The sequence below is a fragment of the Onychomys torridus genome, chromosome 18 (genome assembly GCF_903995425.1).
Source record: "Onychomys torridus chromosome 18, mOncTor1.1, whole genome shotgun sequence".
Lineage (NCBI taxonomy): Eukaryota > Metazoa > Chordata > Mammalia > Rodentia > Cricetidae > Onychomys > Onychomys torridus.
In genome coordinates, this window is record NC_050460.1 from 42,706,033 (window position 1) to 42,729,117 (window position 23,085).

General features: G+C 51.0%; 1 protein-coding gene across 1 annotated transcript in view; it reads right to left on the bottom strand.

Annotated features, from left to right (window-relative positions):
* Cdh23 (cadherin related 23) overlaps nt 1-23,085 on the bottom strand; it is a 380,451-nt gene that overhangs the window by 196,324 nt on the left and 161,042 nt on the right. The window contains exon 9 of the mRNA XM_036167012.1: nt 22,053-22,131. Within this exon, the coding sequence (XP_036022905.1) occupies nt 22,053-22,131 (79 nt within the window). The remainder of the gene's footprint in view (nt 1-22,052; nt 22,132-23,085) is intronic.

A 23,085-nucleotide genomic window follows, 5' to 3' on the forward strand; every position in this document is an offset into this window, starting at 1 on the left:
GAGCGTCTTCCCAGGACTTCTGGCCACTTCTGATGGAGAGGGACATGGAGCAGAGTTTGGGACCCTTCCCAGCTGCAGGGCCTCCAGGTGCTTCCTTCTCTTGGTGTGGGTTATAAGGGCCTGACCTCTTGGCAGGAGGGCAGTTCTCTGGGAACGTCTCAGCATTGGGGGTCCAATAGTACCCACCTCTAAGTTCCGTGAACAGACACTCCTGGAGTGGAAAAGCTCAGATGCTGTGGCATCTTTGGGGTGGTTTTGTAAGCTCTAGGCCAGCGGTTCTCAACCTTCCTAATGCCTTGACCCCTTTAATACAGTTCCTCATGTTGTGGGTGACCCCCAACCATAAAATTATTCCATTGCTACTTCATAACTGTCATTTTGCTCCTGTTATGAATATATGATATACAGAATATTTGATAAGAGACCAAAGGGGTTGCTACCCACAAGTTGAAAACCACTACTCTAGACCTACAGTGTCCACACAAAAGACTAAGTTTGTCCCTGGCTTGTAGAGGAAGCTTTGGCAGAGCCAGGTCCCCCATGACCCCAGCCCAGGCTGGAAGGTGAAGCAGCTGGGCTCTCCAACGCCATCAGAGACTTCTGCCTGAAGGTGCCTCAGCTCTGCCAGCCCTTACCTAGACAATGCCATCTGCAACAGCTCAGTCTGAGAAGATGGAAGATGACCTATGGCTTCTATTACCAGGGCTTGGGTGTGGGCCTCGGGAAGAAAGCAGCTTTACTCACAATGCTTGGCCCATGTAACCGGGCCATACTAAGTTGGTGAGGTTTACACAAATGCCCTCCTCCACCTGTGTGTGTGTGTGTGTGTGTGTGTGTGTGTGTGTGTGTGTGTGAGTGTAGATGTGTGTGTGTGTATGTGTGTTTGATATGCAGGGCAGGAAGAAGCAGGGAAGGCCCTGAATCAGCTAGAGAGGCCACAGAGGCAGATGAACAAACAGCAGGTAGACATGGGCACACCCCCTCTGGCCACCATTGGAGCCTCTCAGCTGATTCCTGACTCTTCCTCATCCTGCTCCAGCTCATTCTACTAGGCAGTGTTTGGGGATCACTTAAGATCCCCCAACTGTCATATCATCTCTGTGAATGAAACAAAATCTTAACTCTTCCTTGACTGTGGGCGGGATCCTAAGTGAACGGCCTCTAGCTTCATTGAAACTCCTAATTTGTTTCCTAAATATGTCCAGTTTGTCCCTGCCCCAGAGCCTTTGCACACGCTGTCCCCACCCCACTGTCATTCAAATGCCACCGTCTCACAGAGGACTACCCCGAGTGCCCCAGCTAAACACCCCAGATCAGCCATTTTCCACCATGGCCCTGTTTTATTTCCCCGTGGGTCGCTGCCACTGTCTCAAATGATCTCACTATTAATCTGCTCAACTGTGGTCATCTTCTCTGGACTTTAAGGGCGGCAGCTTTACCTTCTTGTTCATGGCTGCGTCTCCAGCTGGAGCATGGCGATGCCTGATGACTACCTATAAACCATCAGATGATCCAAAGGAGATGGGGGCAGGGAGGGCACATGCCTGCAGTCTCAGTGCCATGGAGTCTGAGGCAGAGGGATCACCAGTTCTAGGCTACACAGTGAGTGAGATCTTGCCTCAGAAAACCCAAGGGCTGGGACTGTAACTCAGTAGTGAGTAACTTGTCTAGCATTTGCCCTGGGTTCAACCCCCAGCAACACACACACACACACACACACACACACACACACACACACACACACACGGACATATAGACACAGACACATACCCACAGACACACACACACACAGACAGATACACAAAGACACATAGACACACACCCAGAGACAGAGAGACAGAGACACACAAGAACTCACAGAGACAGAGATAGACAGACACAGACACACAGACACATACAGACACAGACATACTGACACACATACACACACACACACAGATACACAGACACAGCCCCCCCCACAGACACACAGACACAAGACACACACAGAGACACACACAGATAAACACACACACACACACACACACACACACACACACACACACACACAACCTGCCCAAAAGTCTATGTGTTACAGAGAATGACCACAGTGTCCCAAAGTGTCCAACAAGCTAGTAGCAGAACCCACAAACCAGAGATGACTATCCCAGTCCCTGCCACTGCGTCCTCTCTTCCTAGGGCTTGGAGACCCAGTTATCATCAGCGCTGGCAATGCCTTCCTCTTGCCCATCTTTGGTGGAGCTCTGAGACTACACTGGGCCTCTAGGCACCCCCACCAGGATGTGCATCTTCACCTCTGGACCAGGTAGAGAGCGAAGAAACAGTGAAGTGCCCAGCTGGGAAGCAGGCTACTCCCTGGGCCTCTCAGCCTCTGTTTTTCTGTCTGTAACTTGGGAGGGCTGGGTGAGAGGCTGGCAGTGCTGGTAGGGGATAGAAAAGGGCCAGGGGTGAGGAGAAACCTAGAGCTTGCTTTTCCTTCCACCACGCAGACCTCTCGCTAGCCTGTGATCAATCTCCCCAGCCGAGGGGAGCTCCCCTAAATGAGCTCTGGTGTCCAGTGCCCACGCTCCAGCAAGTGACTAGTTTTGCCGGGAGATGAAAGATGACTCGGCCATGTTCCCTGGACGGAGGCGATCTCCATAAATCTGCCAGTGTGCTGGGATTACTTTGTGGGATTAATTATCTGTCCTTCAAACAAAGACCTGACCTCAGCGACCGAATGTCCCCAACCCGGGAAGAAGAAGTTCTACGCATCTCAGAGACAGGGCTGGGGTGGGCAGGGCAAGCCCGGTCTTCCCTACATGGCTTCCTCCTTCGCAGCACAGTCAGCATGGTTCGCATGGCCCTTCTTAGCCCACCCGAGGCCTCACATTTGCTTTGCGTGCTAACCCAGGGCAACCCTAGCCTCATCTCCTCCCCTGGTAAGCCTCCCACTGCCCTGGTTCACAGCCAGTGGGCAGAATTGAGACCTTCTGGAAGCCAGCTCAGTGTCTACCACTTCATCAAACAGCTGACTTTGAGGGGTTTTTGTTTGGTATTGCATTTTTACTCTCTGGGTCGTATCTGTAAAATGGGAATAACACAGGCAAGGTCCACACAGGCAGGATCACAGGGCATTCCAATGAGGCAGGAGGCCCTGAGAAAGATAAAGAGGCTTAAGATCCTTAGAGTCCTAGATTTTGTGGTGTCATCATATCTTGGTCTAGTGTAAACCTTGATGACCTCAGTCTCCTCATCTGTGGAATGAGGCATTCTGGTACTCATTGTACAAATAAGATGGAGGACCCGTGAGATGGCTCAGTGGGTAAAGGTGATGGTCGCCATAAACCTGATGGTCTAAGTTCAATCCCTGGGATCCACACAAAGGTGGAAGGTAAGAACAAAACACACAGAGTTGTCCCCTGACATCATGAGCACACACACACAGAGGCACACAATTAAATGAAAGCAGAAGAAGCACCACAGAAGGTCTTTATGACATCCTGGGTGGGACCTCCGGACCTAGCTATGGCTGAGAGAGTAGTAGGGTGAGTCTGGCCCACAGGGCTCACACTGTATATGATCTAGCCAGGCCAGGGCACCCACCTCAGTGCCAGGGAAAGTTAGCATTCATTTCAGCCACCCAGAAGCAGCTACATGTCAGTGGAATCTAGTTAGCTGTTCTGAGTCACCATGCCTTCGAGGACCGTTGGTCTCCAGTTTCCCTGCATAAATAAGGGAAACTAAGACATTCATAGTTACCATGGCTTAGGGATAGCTGTGGTGGGGGCATGACAGGAATTCCCCGGATATGGGAGCAGGTGACTTGGTGCCAACTGCTGTCTGCACCACACTCAGCCTGGACCACCAGGTTGCCACAGCCCCCATACCTCCATGCATCGTTAGTGAAGGAGGAGGGCAGGCCCCTCACACTATTGGTTCAAGAATGGACAATTTGGGTGAAGGTCCCTGGCAGGTGCCAAACCCATGTAAGCCCCTCCTCTCTGGATGCAGAAGTAGTATGTTTGTATGTCTCAGTGGTTCATGTCCCAAGAGCCAGTGGATTGTGGGTTCCCAGGGGTTCACTGGCCACATGACTGGAAGGAAGACAATACAGCAATGAGGTGGCTTCTGCACCTGCCTGGTATTTGTGTGACTTTGGGGAGTCTAATCTCCGGTCCTCAGCTCACGAGGCAAGCACTTTAACAGGTGAGCCACCTCCCCAGCTCCTCACTAGCCCACGTTTAAATCCTAGCTCTGAGATTTACAAGCGGAGTGGCCTTGGGCAAGTTACTTAGGCACTCTGAGCTTAGTTATCTCATCTCTAAAGCGGGTACAGTGGTAGTGCCTCCCTCCTCTGGGTGCTGAGGAATCATGAGTGGGCCCTTGTGAGTTGCCTGGAGCAGGTGCAAGGTCAGATGTTGGGAAAAGTCATTACTGGTGGGTTTTGCCGTTGTCCCATGGTCCCTGCTCCCTTCTCCATGAACACCTGTTCCAGCACCTTGCTACATACAGCTCTGAATATGCATGCATTCTTACTAAATGCCATCACTTATGATTTCCTTCTCTTTTTCTATCTTAGAGGAATAAAATATCTCATCCCTTCCTATTACTTTTATGACTCAACACTTGGCTTTAAATATTTATCTATTTTGCTGTAGGTACACCTATTAAGTTAAACCGTAAGAAAGAGCTGACATTCAACCATTTCTGACCTACAAAAGCAGCAATTTTATGTGCTTTCCCTAATAGCATGGGGCTCCTTACTAATTTGGAATATTCTTTAGTGCAGGGCCTGGAAAACCATCTCTGTAAAATGCCACAGGAAATCCCTTAGCCTTCACAGGCCAAGAGGCAAAATCAAGGATGTTACATTAGTCCCTCTTTAACAAGAAAGAGAAGCAATTTCTGCAAAAAAAAAAAAAAATAAATCCAATGAATTTGAAATATAATAATTGAGCAGTGTCTTCCACTGCAGGCCTACTGAGGACAGGGATAAAATTTGGGGGGACAAAGGAACCGTTCTACTTAACTGAGGACCTTCTAGCATCTTCATGACCTGCAGATCAACTGCAAACAGACTCTCATATTTCAAGTGCTCTCTTGGCCTATAGGCTATCCAACACGCACAGAGGGAGGACCTGGCTCCCTTGTCACTGTGGATGGCCATTAGAGCTGCCATTTGCATATTGCTGATTTCCGCTAGTTTCAGATTCTCCAGAGCCACCCACAAGTCATGGGGATTTCCCACCCCAGGGGTAGCATTTGCCTGTTTTTCTAATGGATTCCCCCAAGTTTGCTCTGTTGGTTCTCAAGGATTCATCATGTATTCCATCCACGAATGCCTTGTTGGTTTTAATTGCTGTAGAAACCGTCTCCCCATATGTCACTTGCTGTTGACTTTGCTCACACATTCCTACGGAGTTGACTGCCTTAGATTTTTGCCCATTTTTCGTCTAGGGCCTGTGCTGTTTGGGTGCCAGCAAGTCCTTTCCTACAACAAGGTCATGAAGATATACTCCTCGGCTTTCTTTTATGGGTTTTGTATTTCTCCTTTCACACTGAGGTCTTTAATCCATCCAGAGTCCATCTGGGTACACGGCGTATGCTGGGGACCTGGCTTTATTTATTTATTTTTTTTCCAGTTAGGGAACTAGATTTCCCTCACGCCAGCCACTAAACAAGTCACCCTTCCCCTGCTGATTTGTGGCTCCACCTATGTCGTCTATCAAGTGCCCGTGCTTATACCTGAGTCAGCTTCTGCAAGCTCCACTGTCTCACAGGCCCAGCCATCTATCTTCAAAGATGCCCAAGGTAGATCAAGCATGGTAGCATGTACTTAGAATCCTAGCACTTAGGGGCTGAGGCAAGAGGACAGATATGAGTGCAAGGCTAGCATGGGCTCCATTTGGGAGGCTGTGTCTCAAAGAATTACCACCACCAACAATGTGTTTGTAGCCCTCTTCTATGCCAGCTACCCAGGGTGACACCATGCCATGCTACCAGTACCTCACACCTCACGGATACTGTGGTGCTGAACTGGCCCCATCATTCCTCTCTCTGGAAAACTAGAATGCAGAGGTGGCTGACACCCATGGTACAGATGACACCTTGGGATCATCGTGGATGAAAACCATGAGGGAGCCAGTGAGAGATGATTGGGAAGAGGTAATGAGGTAGGATGATTGACAGCCATCAAAGGCAGCCCTGTCTTAATAGCTACTGAGTGTCACAGGGCACTGCAAGGAGTGGGTTAGAGAAGGACCTCAAGGTAAGAGACTATTGTGGATTTTCTGTAGGTTCTAGATATGATCACAAGGGTCCTTCTAAGAGAAAGCAGATGGTTGTGAGTGGGCAGGAGGGGTTGGATGAGCATAGCTACAGTCAACAAAGTGTCAGTCACAAGTTAGGAGAGATGGGGGAGTGTCCTGTACCCCAAGGGGGAAATGCCTGACAACATCTGGATCTCAGCCAGTAAGATGTTCCTTCTCCAGAGCTGTGGGAAGATGCTTCTTTGGCTGTTTATTAAGGAAGCAACAGCAAGTGAACGCAGACACAGAGAGAATACAAGAGCAGATGATTGCATACACCAACAGGGGTTAGTACCCAGAATATAGAAAGAGCTAAAAAAAACTCAAATACCCTAAAAGTCACCCAATGGAGCCATGGGCAGAGGACACGAAAGACAGTGCTAATGACAAAGTGTGTGTGTGTGTGTGTGTGTGTGTGTGTGTGTGTGTGTGTGTGTGTGATAGATAAGTGGAAAAATGATTGACATCCGTAGCCATCAGGAAATGCTGATCAAAAGTCCATCACACCCCCTTCAGAATGACCATCATTAAAAATAACAAATAACAAGACATGATGGAGAAGATGGGGAGAGAGGACCCCTTATCCACTGTCAGTAGGAGTGTAAACTGGTCCAGCTGCTATGGAAATCAGGGTGGAGTTTCCTCATATGAAAACAGAACTTCCATATGACCCAGTCTACCACTCCAGGGTGTACATCTGATGGACGCTAAGTCAACACCCCGCACAGACACCTGCACACCTGTGTTTATTGCTGCACTATTCCCAACAGCTAAGAAACAGCTCCAGCCTAGATCCTGGTCGGCGGATGGCTGCGTGAAGGAAATATGGTGCACGTACACAGTGGAGCTTTATTTGGCTGAAAAGAAGAATGAACTGTCATTTGCAGGAAAATGGATGGGACTGGAGATTATGATGTTAAGTGAACTAAGCCAGACTCAGGAAGACAAATATGTAGAAACGATTTTTAAATGCATATGTATATAGACACGAGAGTAGAAAGGGGACCACAAAGGGGGAGGAAGTGCCTGAAAGGAGGGAGGGAGCGGGAACAAGAGAGGGTAATGAAATACATGTAACATAAAGGCAGAAGAGGGAACCGTCTGGGGAAGGAAGGGGATGGGGGTGAGGAGGGCAGTGGGAGTGAACAGGTAATAAGTATGATAAGTATGACTGAAGATGTCATAATGAACCCACTTCTTTACATTAACTATTTTTTTTTTTTTAGAAGAAATATGGGCCACAGAGATGGCTCTGTTGGTAAAAGGCATGCTCTAGCTTAAGTTCAGGGCCCTAGACCCACATACAAGCCTGATGCGCATGACTCTAACCTCAGTGCTGGAGGGGCAGAGGCAGCCATGTTTCTAGAACTCACCGGCTGGCCAGTGTAGTTCAGCTGGTGAGTTCCAGGGTCAGTGGAAGATCTCAAGATATAAGGTGGTGCATACCTTTAATCTCAGCTCTCAGGAGGCAGAGGCAGGTGGATCACTGTGAGTTCCAGGCCAGCCTGGGCTACCTAGTGAGAACCCATTCCCGGGGGTTGGGATAAGGCAGAGAGTGACAGAAGCAGACATTGGACATCGATTCACATACACACCTGGGAGAAGAAATACACTTGGTGTCCCCATTCCGAATCCCTGGGAGATACAAATATGAAAACAGCATGTTCTGGATACCCTGGAGACCCTCTCAGCAAGTGCCCCACCATCTCTCTGGGCACCTCCAGCTTCTTCTAGTCTCAGCTAGATAAGGGAACAATCCCAACTTCTAACTCTCAAGGTGCTTCACCTTGCCTCCCCCCACTCCCCCTCCCCTCCCGCCCAGTTGGTCTCTCTCTCTCTCCATTAGTCAGAACTCACTTATCTTGGTCCTGTCTTCCGGGCCACCTGAGCCTTCTTCTTTGCCACCTGAGAGTCTCATCAGGAGTGCCAATCCTCCACATTCCCACAGTGGCTTCTGGACAATGATCCTGCCCATACAGGGCTGGCATCCCCGAGTGCTTGCTCTGCCCCTGGCGCAGCCGTAAAACTTCACACATAGAGATGTGACCCTCAAGAGTCCCCATGAGTCCCAATTCTTCGTGTCTAGACCATGGAGGGCCTGGGAGAACGAGGCTCTGCTTACATGCTGATTTCCCAAGCCCAATTCTTTTTTGTTTGTTTGTTTTGTTTTTCCTTTTTTTTTTTTTTTTTTTTGAGACAGGGTTTCTCTGTGTAGCTTTGCACCTTTCCTAGAACTCACTTGGTAGACCAGGCTGGCCTCGAACTCACAGAGATCCACCTGCCTCTGCCTCCCGAGTGCTGGGATTAAAGGCGTGCGCCACCACCGCCTGGCCCAAACCCGATTCTTTTGAGCGTCCTCCCAGCTGTAAGTACCCCGTCTGGGTACAACCTATATTATTTTTCTTTACCTTGACTCAGTGCCCCCCTTTCAACAATCCCTCTGAAGGAGACTATGTAAGAAAGTGCCACATGCAGCCAGCTGGAAGACGTGGGGCCCGTGGGACCCTTTGTGGCTAGGAGCGTGTTACCTCCTGAGACCCAGCCTGCTCTGCTCTCTTAGCTCTAGAGGGATCTGAACCAAGGCTGAGAGGTGTTACAGACAGGAGCCCCCAAACAGACCCTTTCCTGAGCGGAACTGACAGAAATAGAATCTGAAAGAAACCAAGAAGAGAATAAACCATTCACCACGCAAGTCAGAGTCATTTTCACACCCCATGTGTCCATAAGCCCTGCCACTGGCCATCAGCTCTTGGGGGTACGTATGTCACAGTTGGGGAGTCAGCACTGGGGTATGCCCAAAGGTCCTTGCCAGGACCACGGCCACCCTCAGCCTCCTCTGGTCCCGGGGAGGACTTCTGGTGGCCACACTGTAGATCCAGTATCTGGTGGCTACCTAAGGCCTCTAAGGCATCACTGAGTCACACCCGGGCAATTCTGTCCCTAAAGACTTCAGGGACAGAAAGCTTCAAGACCCTCATTTGCTAGACAGTCCTGTGATTCTCAACTAAATGGCTCTTGCTGACATTTAAGAACCAAACCACTACGGGGGACAAGTCACAAGGCCTTTTAAAACAACACTTGACCGGCATCATTATTACAAAGGGCACTTCTAGCTCAGGCTCCTGGGCTCCAGAGTGTGCCGCTGGTCAGATCCTCCAGAGTGTGACATCTTTATGTCCTCCCAGAAGGAGGGGGGGGGGGTGGGGCAGGTCCAGGTAGCTGGGCCACAGTCACTGGATCCCACCTGTCTGTTTCCATGACAAAAGCAGCCCCATCAGGGGCCCTAGGGTGGTACACAGCCAGCAGAATGTGGATGTTGGAGGAGAAATTCATTCTGTGCCTTGTTTGCTCGTTTCAATCAATGTCTGGAAGTATCTGCTTGGGAATCTCTGTCTCCAGATATTGGTCAAATATTTGAATGGGGAGCAGCTAGTTAATTGCCTTAGGCAGAGCACTTGACAGCGAGGGAGATAGAGAAGTAAAAGGAGGTCTGCAGGAAGCCTGGGGTGGAGCTCAGATTCCCACAAGGGAATAAAGGAGGGGTTGGAGGACATGGGGTGGGGGGTGGGGTAGGCGTGTTTAGGGAAGAGCTGTACAGGGTAGGGAGCTGGGGACAGTGCCCTGAGCCTGTCTGCTGGCTTCAAAGCCAGTTCTACTCCTCATCCTGTGACCTGGGGCCACCTGGACTCAGTGTCTCCATCTGGAAATGGGTATAATATTCACAACGTCACCTCATGGGGTCTGGAGGACGCAAAGGTCGCGCAGGTGAATTTTAGACTTGTTCTCAAGCACCCATGAGGTGTTAACTATTGTTCCCCATGTCACTACCCTTAGTTCCCTGGAAGATTTCCCAGTGTGAGTCCTAGTTTGCAAAAGGGTACTAGGGCCGAAGGAAGAGGAATGTCCCCCTGAAATGCGAGTCCATACTCCACCCTCTGAAAGGACTGCCTTTCCTAAACTCTAGAAATACTTCTTAAAGAAGCCATTGCTGCAGGCTTGTGGTGAGCTGCCTGTGCTGTGCCCCCCCCCCACACACCCACCCCCGGCTGCCCTGGATGTGTCTGGTGGGCAGTGACACTGGGACTAATGGAGAGATGTCCTCTCCTCCTCTCTCTCTGCCCCTCTTTCTTTTCTCACGGCTTTAAAGCACAGACTTGATAGGAAAGATGGGGCAGGGAGAGCAGTGTTGGGACCCGGTGACCTTGTCTGGCTCCACAGAGGGAAGGACTTGGGGGGGGGAGGTACAAGTGCTGCTTATATGGGGTCACAACACATAGGGCTCTAAGCCGTGACTATGTGGTATTGGTTTAAATATTAAGGCAACTCCAAGTAGCTGAAAGGGAGGTTTATTTCGTGGGGTAACTTACAAGTAAAGGGATAGGGTCCGGGAGAGGTGAAGTGCAGTCCAGGGGTGTTCTCTGGAAAACTGCTCAATCAATCACCAGCGTCCAGGATCCAGGAACCAAGAGAGCCAGCACATCCAGCTCCTGTCTCGGCCCCACCTTGTAGGTGTGACCGTTACCAAAGCCTCAATGTGGGTAGCACTTCCAGGTCAAAGATGGAACAGCTACCCACTACAATGTGGAGACAAGCTCCAAGTGCAGAGTGGGGGAGAAGTCACCCGCTCATTATTTACTGTGGCTTCAGGATCACGGGGAGACCGGAAACATGAGGCCATTCCAGAGATTCTGACAGTGGGGGTAATGAGTCTCCCTCTTCAAACAGGGGGTAATCTGACAGGGGAGGGCAGAAAGGAAAAACCATAGAACACATACCCACCCACAGACACTTCTACAATTCTAGGTGGGGATTTATAGAGAGCCGAGGCCAAGTTATACAGGTAGGGGGGAGGGCATGGGCCCGTGAAGCCTGTGTTTTGAGGAACCCCCACCCCCAGAAATGTTTTTTTTTCCTGTCCTTTTAAAAAAAAAAAAAAAAAAAGAAAGAAAAAAAGGACCAGGCTGGCCTTGAACTCACAGAGATCTGCTTGCCTCTGCCTCCTGAATGCTGGGATTAAAGGTGTGCTCCACACATGCCCTGCGGCTGCCACTTCAGTAGTCTAGTGTGTCCCAGGTTGGCTTGGAGCTCACTCACCATGTAGCTGAGATTGACCATGAACTTCTGGTCCCCCTGCCTCCACCTCCACACTGGGATTAGCAGTGTGCACCACCATGCCTGGCTTATCTGGTGCTGAGGAAGGATCTTGGGGCTTCAAGGATGCTTAGCAAGCACTCCATCATCTGAACCACATCTCTAGTCCCCTCCCACCAGGCTGAGGGAACTGTTTCTTGTAGGTGTTCATCCACTAGACGGCCACCCTTTGACCTCTGATGCTGATGATAGATAACATTTCTTGACTGCCTACTATGCATCAGGCGCACACTATGCATGCTTGGGGGAGTTTTTCCTGCATTAACTTCCTTAGCCCCGGCAATCACCCATCTGGCTAATGCCCTCATCCCACAGATACTGAGATGGACGCACACCTGCTCAAGGTCATGGGGTATTTGAGCCCAGGCTGGCTGTGGGTAGATCTGTGGCTATGGAATCCTCTTTCTCCCCGAGGTCTGGCCCCACAGTAGGCTTCTGATAAATAATGATGACAAACACTCTGGAAGCCACTTAGGTGCAGATGTCAATCCCTTCGGCTCCCCAGGGAAGTCATGAATCACAGACACACTGGGTAGGAGGCTGAACTCCATCTGGTTGCTTACCCTCATTGCAAGGCACCCCAGGGGAGGGGGTCCCCTCCTGCCACCCTGTTCCCATCCTCCACTCCCCGCTTCAGCTAAGCTGAGCCCAGGGACTGGAGAACAGTGATGAGGGGGCTGTGGGTGACTTGGGGCTTAATATCTTTGTAACCATATTGCAAAAGGGCAGGCCTAAGCGGGAGCCTTACGCTTAATCTTTCTCTTTTATTGCTTTTTCTCTGGTATGATTTAACCTTGCACCAGGTATCCAGCTAGATAAATAAAAACTTTTATTTCAGATTAGCCCCAGCTGGGGGGCTGCCTTGAAGCTGAGCACTCATCCAAAGCATCTGAGGAGAAGGGAGCTGGGAGCTGGGCTGCCTAGTGGGGCTCATCCCAAGTTCAAAGGCTCCTAAGGATATCAGATCGGGGACCTTTTCTGAGGTGAGTGCACCAAGGCTCTGATTGGTGCCTATAGCCTGAGGAGGGGGAGGCGGGTTGCTAGGACGCAGTCTTCAGGCATGTCTGTGCACCTGTTACCTGTGTCTTATCACAGAGCTGTTTTATTCTGAGTGCTTCAAAGTCTTGCTGGGCCACACTGCCTTTGCTGATATATTCTTTACTAACCGGTGAGCTCACAAGGACAGCGACACCAGCTCCCCATTCCAAGTTGGTCTCTGGGGCTGAGCATGGGGCCTGGCATATGGTAGCTACTCAGTTACTATAGAGTAGTTAGCTGAATGAATGAATCCTCACTTCCAGCTCTGCACATAGACCATAGGCTGACATGATTGCTTGGTGTCTAAGGCAAAAAAAGACCTTTTAGGTTGAATCCTGAGCATGTGCTTACGTGGGCTTCAGATGCTCTGTGCATTTTAATGTCTTTTTCTCTAGGAGGACTCTAGCCAGCCACATTCTGGCGGGATAAGAGATGATCTTATAGTCAAGCAAAGTGTCCCTCACGTGCAGAGAAGCAGACAAGATGGTCAGAGCAGTGTGAATTGCCATAGCAAAACCCCACGTTTGTATAGATGGAATAACATACAGCAGTGGAGATGAGCAACTGACATTGTATCAGCAACATATGAGGGTTTGGAATGGAGTAGAAGATGCATGTCTCCAAAACAGAAGACTTGAAAAAATAAAGTTCAAAGACAACTAAGTCCAAATAGTGCGTGATGTACGTAGAAGTGACGTTTTCCCAAAGCAAAGGGTTGAGAAAGTGTAGAATTGGAAGGCATGGTTTGCTGCCCTGGGGGACGGGAAAATGGTGGTGGCGGGGGTGGGGGGGGGGGAGGGAGGTGGCTGAGGGAGGACCCACAGGCAAATGTCAGGTTCCAGTAGTGGCCTTGCTCTCACAGAGCTGCTGGGCTCTCAGGTGCTCATATCATTAAAGTCAGGAATGAGCTAGGCATAGTGGTGCATGCCTTTACTCCCAGCACTCAGGAGGCAGAGGCAGTGGGAATCCTGGAAGTTTGAAGCCAGCCTGGTCTACAAATTGAGTTCCAGGACAACCAGAGCTACCTAATAGCGAGACCTTGTCTCAAAAATAAAAATAAAGTCAAGAATGAAATAAAACAGCCGCGCATGAACCAATATTGACAATGGGCAAAGAATCCTGCTTAAATCAATTCTGAGGCATGCCAAGCTAAGGGAGAGAGAGAACCTAAATGACATGGTGGATAGTTTCATAATCCTCCCAAGACCTAAGAGGCCTTGGAAGTTCATTCAAAGACAAGGACGAAAGCCCAAGGAGCCCAAGGAGAGAAACAAACCGCTGTGCAGGGGGCGGGGTGGGGGGGGGGGTTGCAGAAGATGAGGAATCTCCCATCATACCCCACTGCTGCAGCTGCCTCAGTAAGGACTGGGTCAGAAGCTCCCATCCTGAGCTGTCAAAATGAAGGGTCCATGACTTCATTCCTGTCCAGTGGGGCAAACAGACTCAAGAACCAGTCATGGGGGAGGTGTAAGGATGTGTCCATAGGCTATCAGGCACCTACCTGGGAGACCACTGTCCCCCACAAAGAAGGGACACTCCTGCCTGAGATGAGAGTCATAAAGAAGACACAGACTGTCTTTGCCACAAAACCTGTGTAAAGTCCCCTTGTCTTGTTCAAGTCACAGGAAGGAAGCAAACGGCAGGCTGCAGCTTCCTGGCCAAGGGACTCCGGGGTCCCATGTAAGGGCAAGGAGGAGTCTGCATATGCAGGTGGTGGTAAAGATCGTCTGCAGCAGAGTTGGTGCCCAGAGCATCACCAGAAAGGTGATCCTGAGAGGGGAGGGGGAAGGCCTAGGGGAAATAATCTGTAGGCCCTTGGGGTTCACCTGAAGGAATGGAGTACAGCACAACATACTGTCATCATTTTAGTACTGGGGAGGCAGGGAACTGTGAATATCACTCAGTGTGCTTAGATAATTCAATTCATCATTCCCAACCCAGAGGCGATGTCCCTAAATACTGTCAAGAAAAAGAGCCAGGAAATGCTGATAGGCTGAGCCTTGGACAGCAGATGACAGCAGCACATTCCCCGTAGCTGTGGCTAGAGAGCTTCTCAGTAGATAGCAGCTGGCAGAGGGCAAGGGAACGAATCTCCAGAGGCCTGTCACTGTCCTGGGCTCAGCTGGTGATGTCTGCCTGGGTGAGAGATGGGGTGCTCTGGTGCAGGTGCTGATGTGGGTCTAGGGTGGACATTCACAGATGTAAACAGATCTGCTAACCTTAAGGCTCTCAGCCTAGGCCTCCAGCAGAGGGTGTGTGTGTGTGTGTGTGTGTGTGTGTGTGTGTGTGTGTGTGTGTGTGTGTGTTTCCCCTCCTTTACTTGTACTCTCTATTTTCACATTATCACTAGGGCCCGTTCACACCCCTTTAACCTTATTCTGGAGGGGCTGTGAAGCTAGCTACCTTGGTGGCTTGTTAAGGAGCTCATGTTCATGTCTTCCTATCTTGATCCATATGACAGACCATCCTGTGTGCCCCTTGTCTGACCAGCCAGCCATGCCCAGAAACTCACTCTTTTTTCCTTTATGCCCTCAGCCAACAGCCCTGTTACCTCTCTCTGATCTGCCCTCCATGTCTCCTTGGCCAAGCCCCCATAGGTCAGCTACATACTAGGCCCGAAGTCTGGGGCTTTCAGGTGCCCACTGTGCTCGCACAAGCCAGAGGCTGGGTGTGTCAGTCAGATTTCCAAAGTAATTCACCTTCTGCGCTTTCTCTTCCCAGAGGGAGGAAAATGCACAACAGCTTCATCACAAGGGCTTTGATGTGTGTTGCTGGATGCTCCCCCACGATGGCTGCCCCGGCAGGCTGTGGCCAGGGGCCTGGTGTAGTTGCTGCTGTATTCATGTGTGGGTTCATACAAAGCTGACTATAAATAATGATTCCCTCATGTGTAGGCATGCACCAAATGTCCCTCCTAAACAATCTATTTTCAAAAAAAAAAAAAAATCTCATCTGATAGCAAATCCAGGAAGGAGCCCAGTACCTCACTGCCCTCTCCCATTGTGCCTGGCATGTGCCCTGTGTGACCTACAAATGAGGCTGATGTAAGATGACAGGTGAGGGGCTGGAACCAACAAACGTCTCATTTATTCTTCCTTCTAGACTAATCCTTCTTCAGCAGCCTTCTTTTCTCACAATTCCCCACCTGCCCTGTGCCACCATGATGAGCCCCTGGGGACCCTTGATCCTAATTACCCCCTGATGGTGCAACTTGAATACCTCACACACATACATGCGGTTCACACATAAAGAGTAAGATACTTTTCACCCTCCGAAGTAGGAAACTTCACACCCTTGGTCCTTGATACCACCTGTGGAGAACACATGCCAAGCTTCGCAGAGTGAGGTCCTCAGTCTGGCGGTTATCAGTGTCACCTGGCCTGGCCCCCACCTTTAGAGTGGGGCCCTGGAGTTTGCATCGCCAGCAATGCAAAATTTCTTTTTCTTGGGTCATGCCGATGCTGCTGGTCTGGGGACCTCTGTTGTTAACCATACTGGGTGTTCTCTGGAACCCAAGAGATTGGCGCTCAATGCCTGTGTCACTTAGTAGCTCTGGCCCTAGGCCAAGGTAGGCACACTTCTTGTCTTCCCCTGTCTAGAAATGGATTGACGTCTCTCCTTCATCGACTCTTAGGAAGGAGAACTTGTGGTCAAGTCAGGCCAGCTGGGGTCCCCTCTCCTCAGTCTTTGAGGGTGTGTACACAGAGAGCAGATGGGGAGAGAGGTATTGACTGCTGGAAGAGGACCAAGGAGAGGCGTGGACTGAGGGTGAGGCTGGATTGATAAAGCAATGGGAAGCTCTAGGGTGGGCTTGCTAACCAAGTCTATTGACTCTAAATGGCCACAGGCCCGCTGCTGCAGGAAGAGGCTCCAAGAAGGATCACTCACTCTGGTACTTATCAGCAATGGCTGTGCTGCCCAAGGAGACCAAAGGATCCACACAGCCTCATTCTGAGGGGTCCAGGAGGCTGGAGCAACAGGCACAGGGTGGTAGCCTGGGAGGCCCCATACCTAGCAGGCTCCTCGGTGATGCTGGACCAATGAACTCAGTTGGAAGCTACCCTGCAGCTCCCCCAGATGACTCTCTCCCTGGGGAGTGACCAAAAGGAGGGTAGAAATCTGGCCCTTGATGGGAGAGGATGGCAGGACAGAATCCATGTGGTGGACTGTCTTCGTTAGGGTTACTGTCGCAGTGATGAAACACACCATGACCAAAAGCAAGACTGGGGAGGAAAGGGTTTATTTGGCTTCCACTGCCATGTCATAATCCATCATCCAAGTCAGGACAGGAACTCCAGCAGGGCAGGGACCTGGAGGCAGGAGCTGATGCAGAAGCTATGGAGGGGTGCTGCTTACTGGCTTGCTTCTCCTGTCTTGCTCAGCCTGCTTTCTTAGAGAACCCAGAGCCACCAGCCCCGGGGTGGCCCCACTCACAACAGGCTGCCCCCTCATCAGTCACTAAATAAGAAAATGCCCTACAGGGTTGCCCACAGCCCAGTCTCATGGAGGCATTTTCTGAATGGAGGCTCCTTTCTCTCAGGTGACTCTAGTCTGTGTCAAGTGGACATAAAACTAGCCCGCACAGTGGACCTTAGAGTTTATTGAAATAAGGCCCTTACTAGCTCCCTCTTGTGAGGGAAACAGGGGCCAGGCTAGCGATGCAGCTTGAGACAGCAAGAAGAGGGGAACAGCTGACACCGGGTGAGGGCCACCTAGATGTCACCCGCTGTAGGTGACCGCCAAGTGGCAGTCACTTTACACAATGGTCTCACCAGTTTTGCTCAGCTTTGTAGAGGTTTGATTGACAAGTCCAAGTTGTATACGGTCAAGATGTGCAATAAGGTGCTTCGATAGACACATGCACTGTCTCTGAGCCCCACAGACAGGTGACAGCCACACCCCACAGCGTACCTAGCTCTGACCTAGGATGTGTGATGACGCGGCGGCCTGACATTGCTCCTCAGCAGGTTCAGCACATACCATGCCAGCATTAGACTGCACTGGGCAGTCTCCAGGACTTATTCTGATGAATGACCCTCTTCACAGGATCTTCCCATGCCCCCCCCCCACCTCCCCATCTCAAGGAACAGCCTTCACCTCCTCTCTGTTCCTGTGAGTCCTTCTTTATCCTGATTCCACAGAGAAGTCACACCATGTGGGGTTTGTCTTTTGGGATCTCGCTTATTCCACTTAGCTGCAGTGGACATGAGGCTCTTCCTTGGATTTTCACAGCTTCTCACCTGGCCAGGGGAGAAGGTGTCTCTTGGGTGCACGTAGCATTGAACTGTGAAGATCCTCCATCCGGGGCTCTAAAGGTGCATTTCAGGCCAAGGTTAGGGAGCTAGGAATATGGCTTAGTGGTAGAGCGCTACCACATTGAACCCACCATTGAAAAGAAAGAGAGGACAATACAAACGAGGTAGAGCAGTCTCAGACTCCTCCCTGGCCAACACCACCTGGCCATCAGTCATTGGCCTCTCGGCTTCTTGGTTCTCCTCTTATTCTGTTCTGTCCTTGGACCACAACAGCTGGCTAGCTAGGGCTGCCCCACCACTCAGTGGGACCTCACAGCACCCTTCCCGTTATTCTTGCTTGCCTGTTTTTCCCTCGACCCACTGTTCACACTCAGGCCATACCGAGCATCCCCAAAGCATGCCCAGCTCCATCCCTCTCCTGCTGCAGCCCAAGTGGCCCTCCGATGCTCTCATGGCCCAGGCTAGCCCTCTCTGTGCCACACAGCTGGCCCTGCTACCGTCAGTAGTTTGCCTCCTTGCCACCTTGGTTGCTCTGCGCTCAGCCACAGACTCACCGTAGGTGACAGATGTGGCCAGCTCCCCTCACTCTGCCCACCTTGCTAATCGCCATTCATGATCCCCATTCACAATCCATGATGCAAGCTAGCTTTGATGGCCAAGCCTTGGTTCCCACTCCCAATGGCTGGATGTGCAGGATCTCACGGAATTTTCTTACTTCTTACCAAGGTGTCTAGGGGTGCCCCCTGAGGAGCCCCAGTCCATGCTGACATCTAGCCCCACCTCTAAAGATGCAGCGCAGTCTCTCTTCCATTTCCCTTCCTGCCACTGCCTCCTCTTTAGTTACCCTGGAGTTCTTCACAGCTCCTATACAGCTACAGGACCACCTTCCGGGCAACAGGGCAGGTTCCTGAGACTGAGATGGTGACTGGTCCCCACCCTTTCAGGACATCATCACCATTCCTGGACTAGACAGCCCTTGGCCATCTGTGGTAGGTGAAGAGCGAGTGCTTCCTGTCTCTGTGAGCACCTACTGTAGAATCCATGCTCCGTTGACTGACTACTGGCTTGCTTGGTTCTTGCAACATCCTTGCGGGCATAATCACCATCTGGAGCTAAGTCCAGGGAGGCCTTACACCAGAGCAGGGTCTTCTATCTGAGCACTGGTGCAACTTAAAATCCTAAAACCGGGCTGTAGGTAACCCAGGAGATCTGGAAGGCTACCATCTTACACACGGCCAACAGGACACATTGATACTGTTTCTAGGCTGTTCTAGGACTGTGGGTAACCCAGGAGATCTGGAAGGCTACCATCTTACACATGGCCAACAGGACACATTGATACTGTTTCTAGGCTGTTCTAGGACTGTGGGTAACCCAGGAGATCTGGAAGGGCCAACAGGACACATTGATACTGTTTCTAGGCTGTTCTAGGACTGTGGGTAACCCAGGAGATCTGGAAGGGCCAACAGGACACATTGATACTGTTTCTAGGCTGTTCTAGGACTGTGGGTAACCCAGGATATCTGGAAGGCTACCAACTTACACACTGCCAACAGGACACATAGATACTGTTTCTAGGCTGTTCTAGGACTGTGGGTAACCCAGGATATCTGGAAGGCTACCATCTTACACATGGCCAACAGGACACATTGATACTGTTTCTAGGCTGTTCTAGGACTGTGGGTAACCCAGAAGATCTGGAAGGGCCAACAGGACACGTTGATACTGTTTCTTGGCTGTACTAGAATGACACACACATACCTAGGAGCCTTTCACATGCTAAGCCTGTGCCCTCTTGCTGAGCCACAACCCAGGCCTATATGTCACAGGGACTGAACTTCTCAATTGAGACCAGCCAGGGGTCAAGTGCTCAGTAGTCTTGGGGCAGCTGTACTGGCCAGCATGCCTGGAGGTACACCAAGGACAGTGACCCCGGGCCCTTACTCAATGTTTCTCTGTACCTTGAGGAAATGAACCAGTCCCAAGTCCTTGACAATTACAAATCAGTCCTTAGTGTTTTATGGTCCTTCTAGGACCATCAGGTCCACATAGGGATTCTCTTTTCCTTGTTTTTCTACCATCCCTCCCTCTTTCCCTCCCTCCCTTCCTTCTTTTTTTCAATTATTTTATTTTATTTTTGTGATAGACTCTCACGTGGCCCAGGCTAGCCTCCAACTCACCCACTTGCTATGCAGCCAAGGATGACCTCGAATCTTTCTGATCCTTCGACCTCCAGCAAGCGCTGGTATTACAGGTGTGCATGACCATGGCCAGTTTTATGTAGCACCAGAATGCTCAGTGAGCATTCAACCAACTGAGCTACATCCACAGCTTTAGGATCCCTCGTCTCATCTTACAGGTAAACACCATCAAGCCTGCAGCAAAGTCAAACATCCTTCTGCAATACAACTCCAGCAGGGAGCAGAGCATGTCCTCGAACCCACAACTTTGGAGACCAGGTCCAGTGTTCTGCATGGGGACGTCCTTGCAGCAGGACTGTCTATGTTAGAGGAAGGATGAGGCTAGGGAATATCCACTCAGACTTCAGGCTGGGACAGGAGCCTAGAAAGGCCCTTGTAGCCTGGCATGGAGAGGATGATGCTCCTGGTGCCCAGGATGGCAGGCACAGGAAGACAGGCGGCCCCTGCCAAGTCCTCTATGGGAAAGAGCCTTGTCATTCATCAGGCTCAGTGTGGCCACGAGGGGCTGAGGACAAATTGTTGGAGATGGAGCCATAACTTACCACTGAAGGCCTCTTTGTTCTCAGCAAAACAGAGAGGTCATTAGTGGTAGGGAGAGGACTTGTGGGCAGATATAAATCCCCTTGCTGGTGGCTGATAAACAGCCCCGAGGGGCCAGAGCCTCAGGTCTGGACAGGTTAGCTGCATGCTCTGGATCTTAGCTTGGGCCTGTGTGTACCTGGTTGGGGCAAGTGGGTCTTGCCACATATAGCCAGAGCCCTTACCACCAACCAGCCCAGGCTGCTGAGGTACCTGAGGCTCAGTTGGCCCCTGGAACCTGAGAACAACAATCATTGCATGAGTGTACATCAGGGTCTACTCTGGGCTGGATCCTGTCCTGGACACCAGAGTGGGGACCTGGTAGGAGGCATCAGAGGGATTCGGAGGTGCAAGCACCAATTCTTACAGATGCTCAGCCCACACTGGCTACATCCGCTCTGCTTCAGGGCTCTCCAGGTTTACAGCATAATAAGAGTATGTAATTGTAAGTTTCCTGAGGCCCCCAACACTCTTGGTCTCTCTCCTGGGATCCTAGGGATGGACGTGAGGGGCTCTCCTCCCACTTCATCTGCCTACCTTTTTGTCGGCTGCTGGTAGTATTATCAAAGAGCAAATGCTTACAAAATGTTCTCTATGCTTTAGCTAAGCGCATCGCACGGGCAAGTCACGTGATCCATGAACCAGCTCGATGCAAGTACTCTTCCCGATCCCAATATATGAATGACAAGTGAGACAAAGATAAGCCAGCTCAGGAGAGCCTCCCACCTCCCTTCTTGATCCCCATGCCTTTCCCTCTTTTGGGAAATGCTCTGACCACGTCACTCTCTTTCCTTGGGGTGTGGGGTGGGGTGGCCTGATTTCCTCCTCCTCATCTGCCTGGCTTGCCTGGATCCACTGGGATGATCCTTCAGAGACCGCACACTGACCAGTGACACTTGGAGCAGACCATGCATGGTGTGGGAACAGAGCCAGTGTTTATGAGTGGGGGCAACTTAGCCCCTGAGCACCTCAGAGCTGTCACGGGTCGGTCTCTGGGTAAGGCATGCATCTCCTCACTCAGAGCCACCAATTCCATCAGTCACTACTTTGCATAGCCAAGGGATCTATCTGTTGGTGGGTGGGTGCGGGGTTGGGGGGGCAAGGTGTCTCCTGCGATGATTCCCTGGTGCTATCTGAACGCCTGTCGGCTGTAAATGTGACTAGGCCATGAAATCAGTTAGGAGCAGTTCTATTTGTTCCAAAGTGATGCAAAAATTGCCACCTTTTCACCAAATAAGAGAAATCCCAGCGCCCTGAAGGAGGTTAGATAAGGGTCACCACATTCCAGGCTCAGAACCCCAGAAGTCCCACAGCTGTAGACCTTGGACAATAGCACACATTCCTCTTCCCAGGCCCCCTGCCCCCCAGACATGTCCTTTTAACCCTGTTCCCCCCCTTTTATATTTGCCCCCTTCCTTGGCAGGACTGTAACTAGAGGCAGGTCTCAAACGCCATTCCATGCAGTCCGTGGCTCTTTGAGCCTGAGCTGCAGCAGCTCTCTTGGGATATGTGACAGATAAGTGCAGACTTTGGCTTACCTGAGACAATAGTGTAGCCGATCCCCCGGGGTCGCCCTTTATCCTGGTCCACGGCAGTGATCACCCGAACAGTTGTGCCCTGGTTGGGAGGCAGGAGAGGACTTGAGTTCAGTTACCTGGGTCCCTGACTTCTATCTTTCTTTGCAAATGTCCTAGCATTCTCAGCCCCTCCCCAAGCCAACTCCCGACTCCAAAGCTTGCCCAGCAAGTAGGTCCCACGTGACGTTGCTCCTGACTCCCGGTGGCCTTGTCCTCAGCCCCCATTCCCTCACAACACTGATGGTCAAGGGACTGGGAGCTGAGGGAGCCAGAAAAGGGGCTGTGGGCTTTCTTCTCACAGAGCAAAGGGTCAGGGACAGGCACAGACAGCTGCTGTACACATCTGGCAGGGGGGATGAGATGGACAGATGCACAGGGAAGAGTAGGTATCCACCTGGTCCCCCTGGAGGAGCCTGGAAAGGCGTGTCCAGATGGCAGCATATTTAGGATGGGTTGTGAGGAATTAGGAGGAGTTCTTCGAGGATAGAAATGAAAGGGAAAAAAGCACAACACAGGCCAGGGCTTGGCTGTGTGCGCTTCTGGGAAGGGATGCTGGTAAGTAACCACCAGTTGATGGCAGTTCACTGAATGAATAAACAAAGTAGCCAAGGAAGAAACTGACATCGTCACCATGACCACCACTGCTGAGCTGTCCTTTGCCAGGAGCGATTTCATTCCCCCTCTCTAGGCAACATCACACCATTGCATATGTCAGCTGTCCCTGTCCACCCTATATACCCGAGGGTCACGTCCTAGAACTTTTCTCTGGGTAATGGACAGCAGACAGACCCTGCCTCCATCTTTTGGGGGTAGGGTGGGTGGAAGAATCACCCCCCCCCCCCCCCCCCCCCCCCCCCACCCCCCCCCCCACCCCTGTACTCACAAGTGTAGGGAGCCGCCATTCTAAGATGGCGCTGACTTCCTGACAGCTTTGCTGTAAACAACTCCATATTTGGCTATGCTTGCTGGGCTGCGCGCCTGGAGGCTTGCGCAT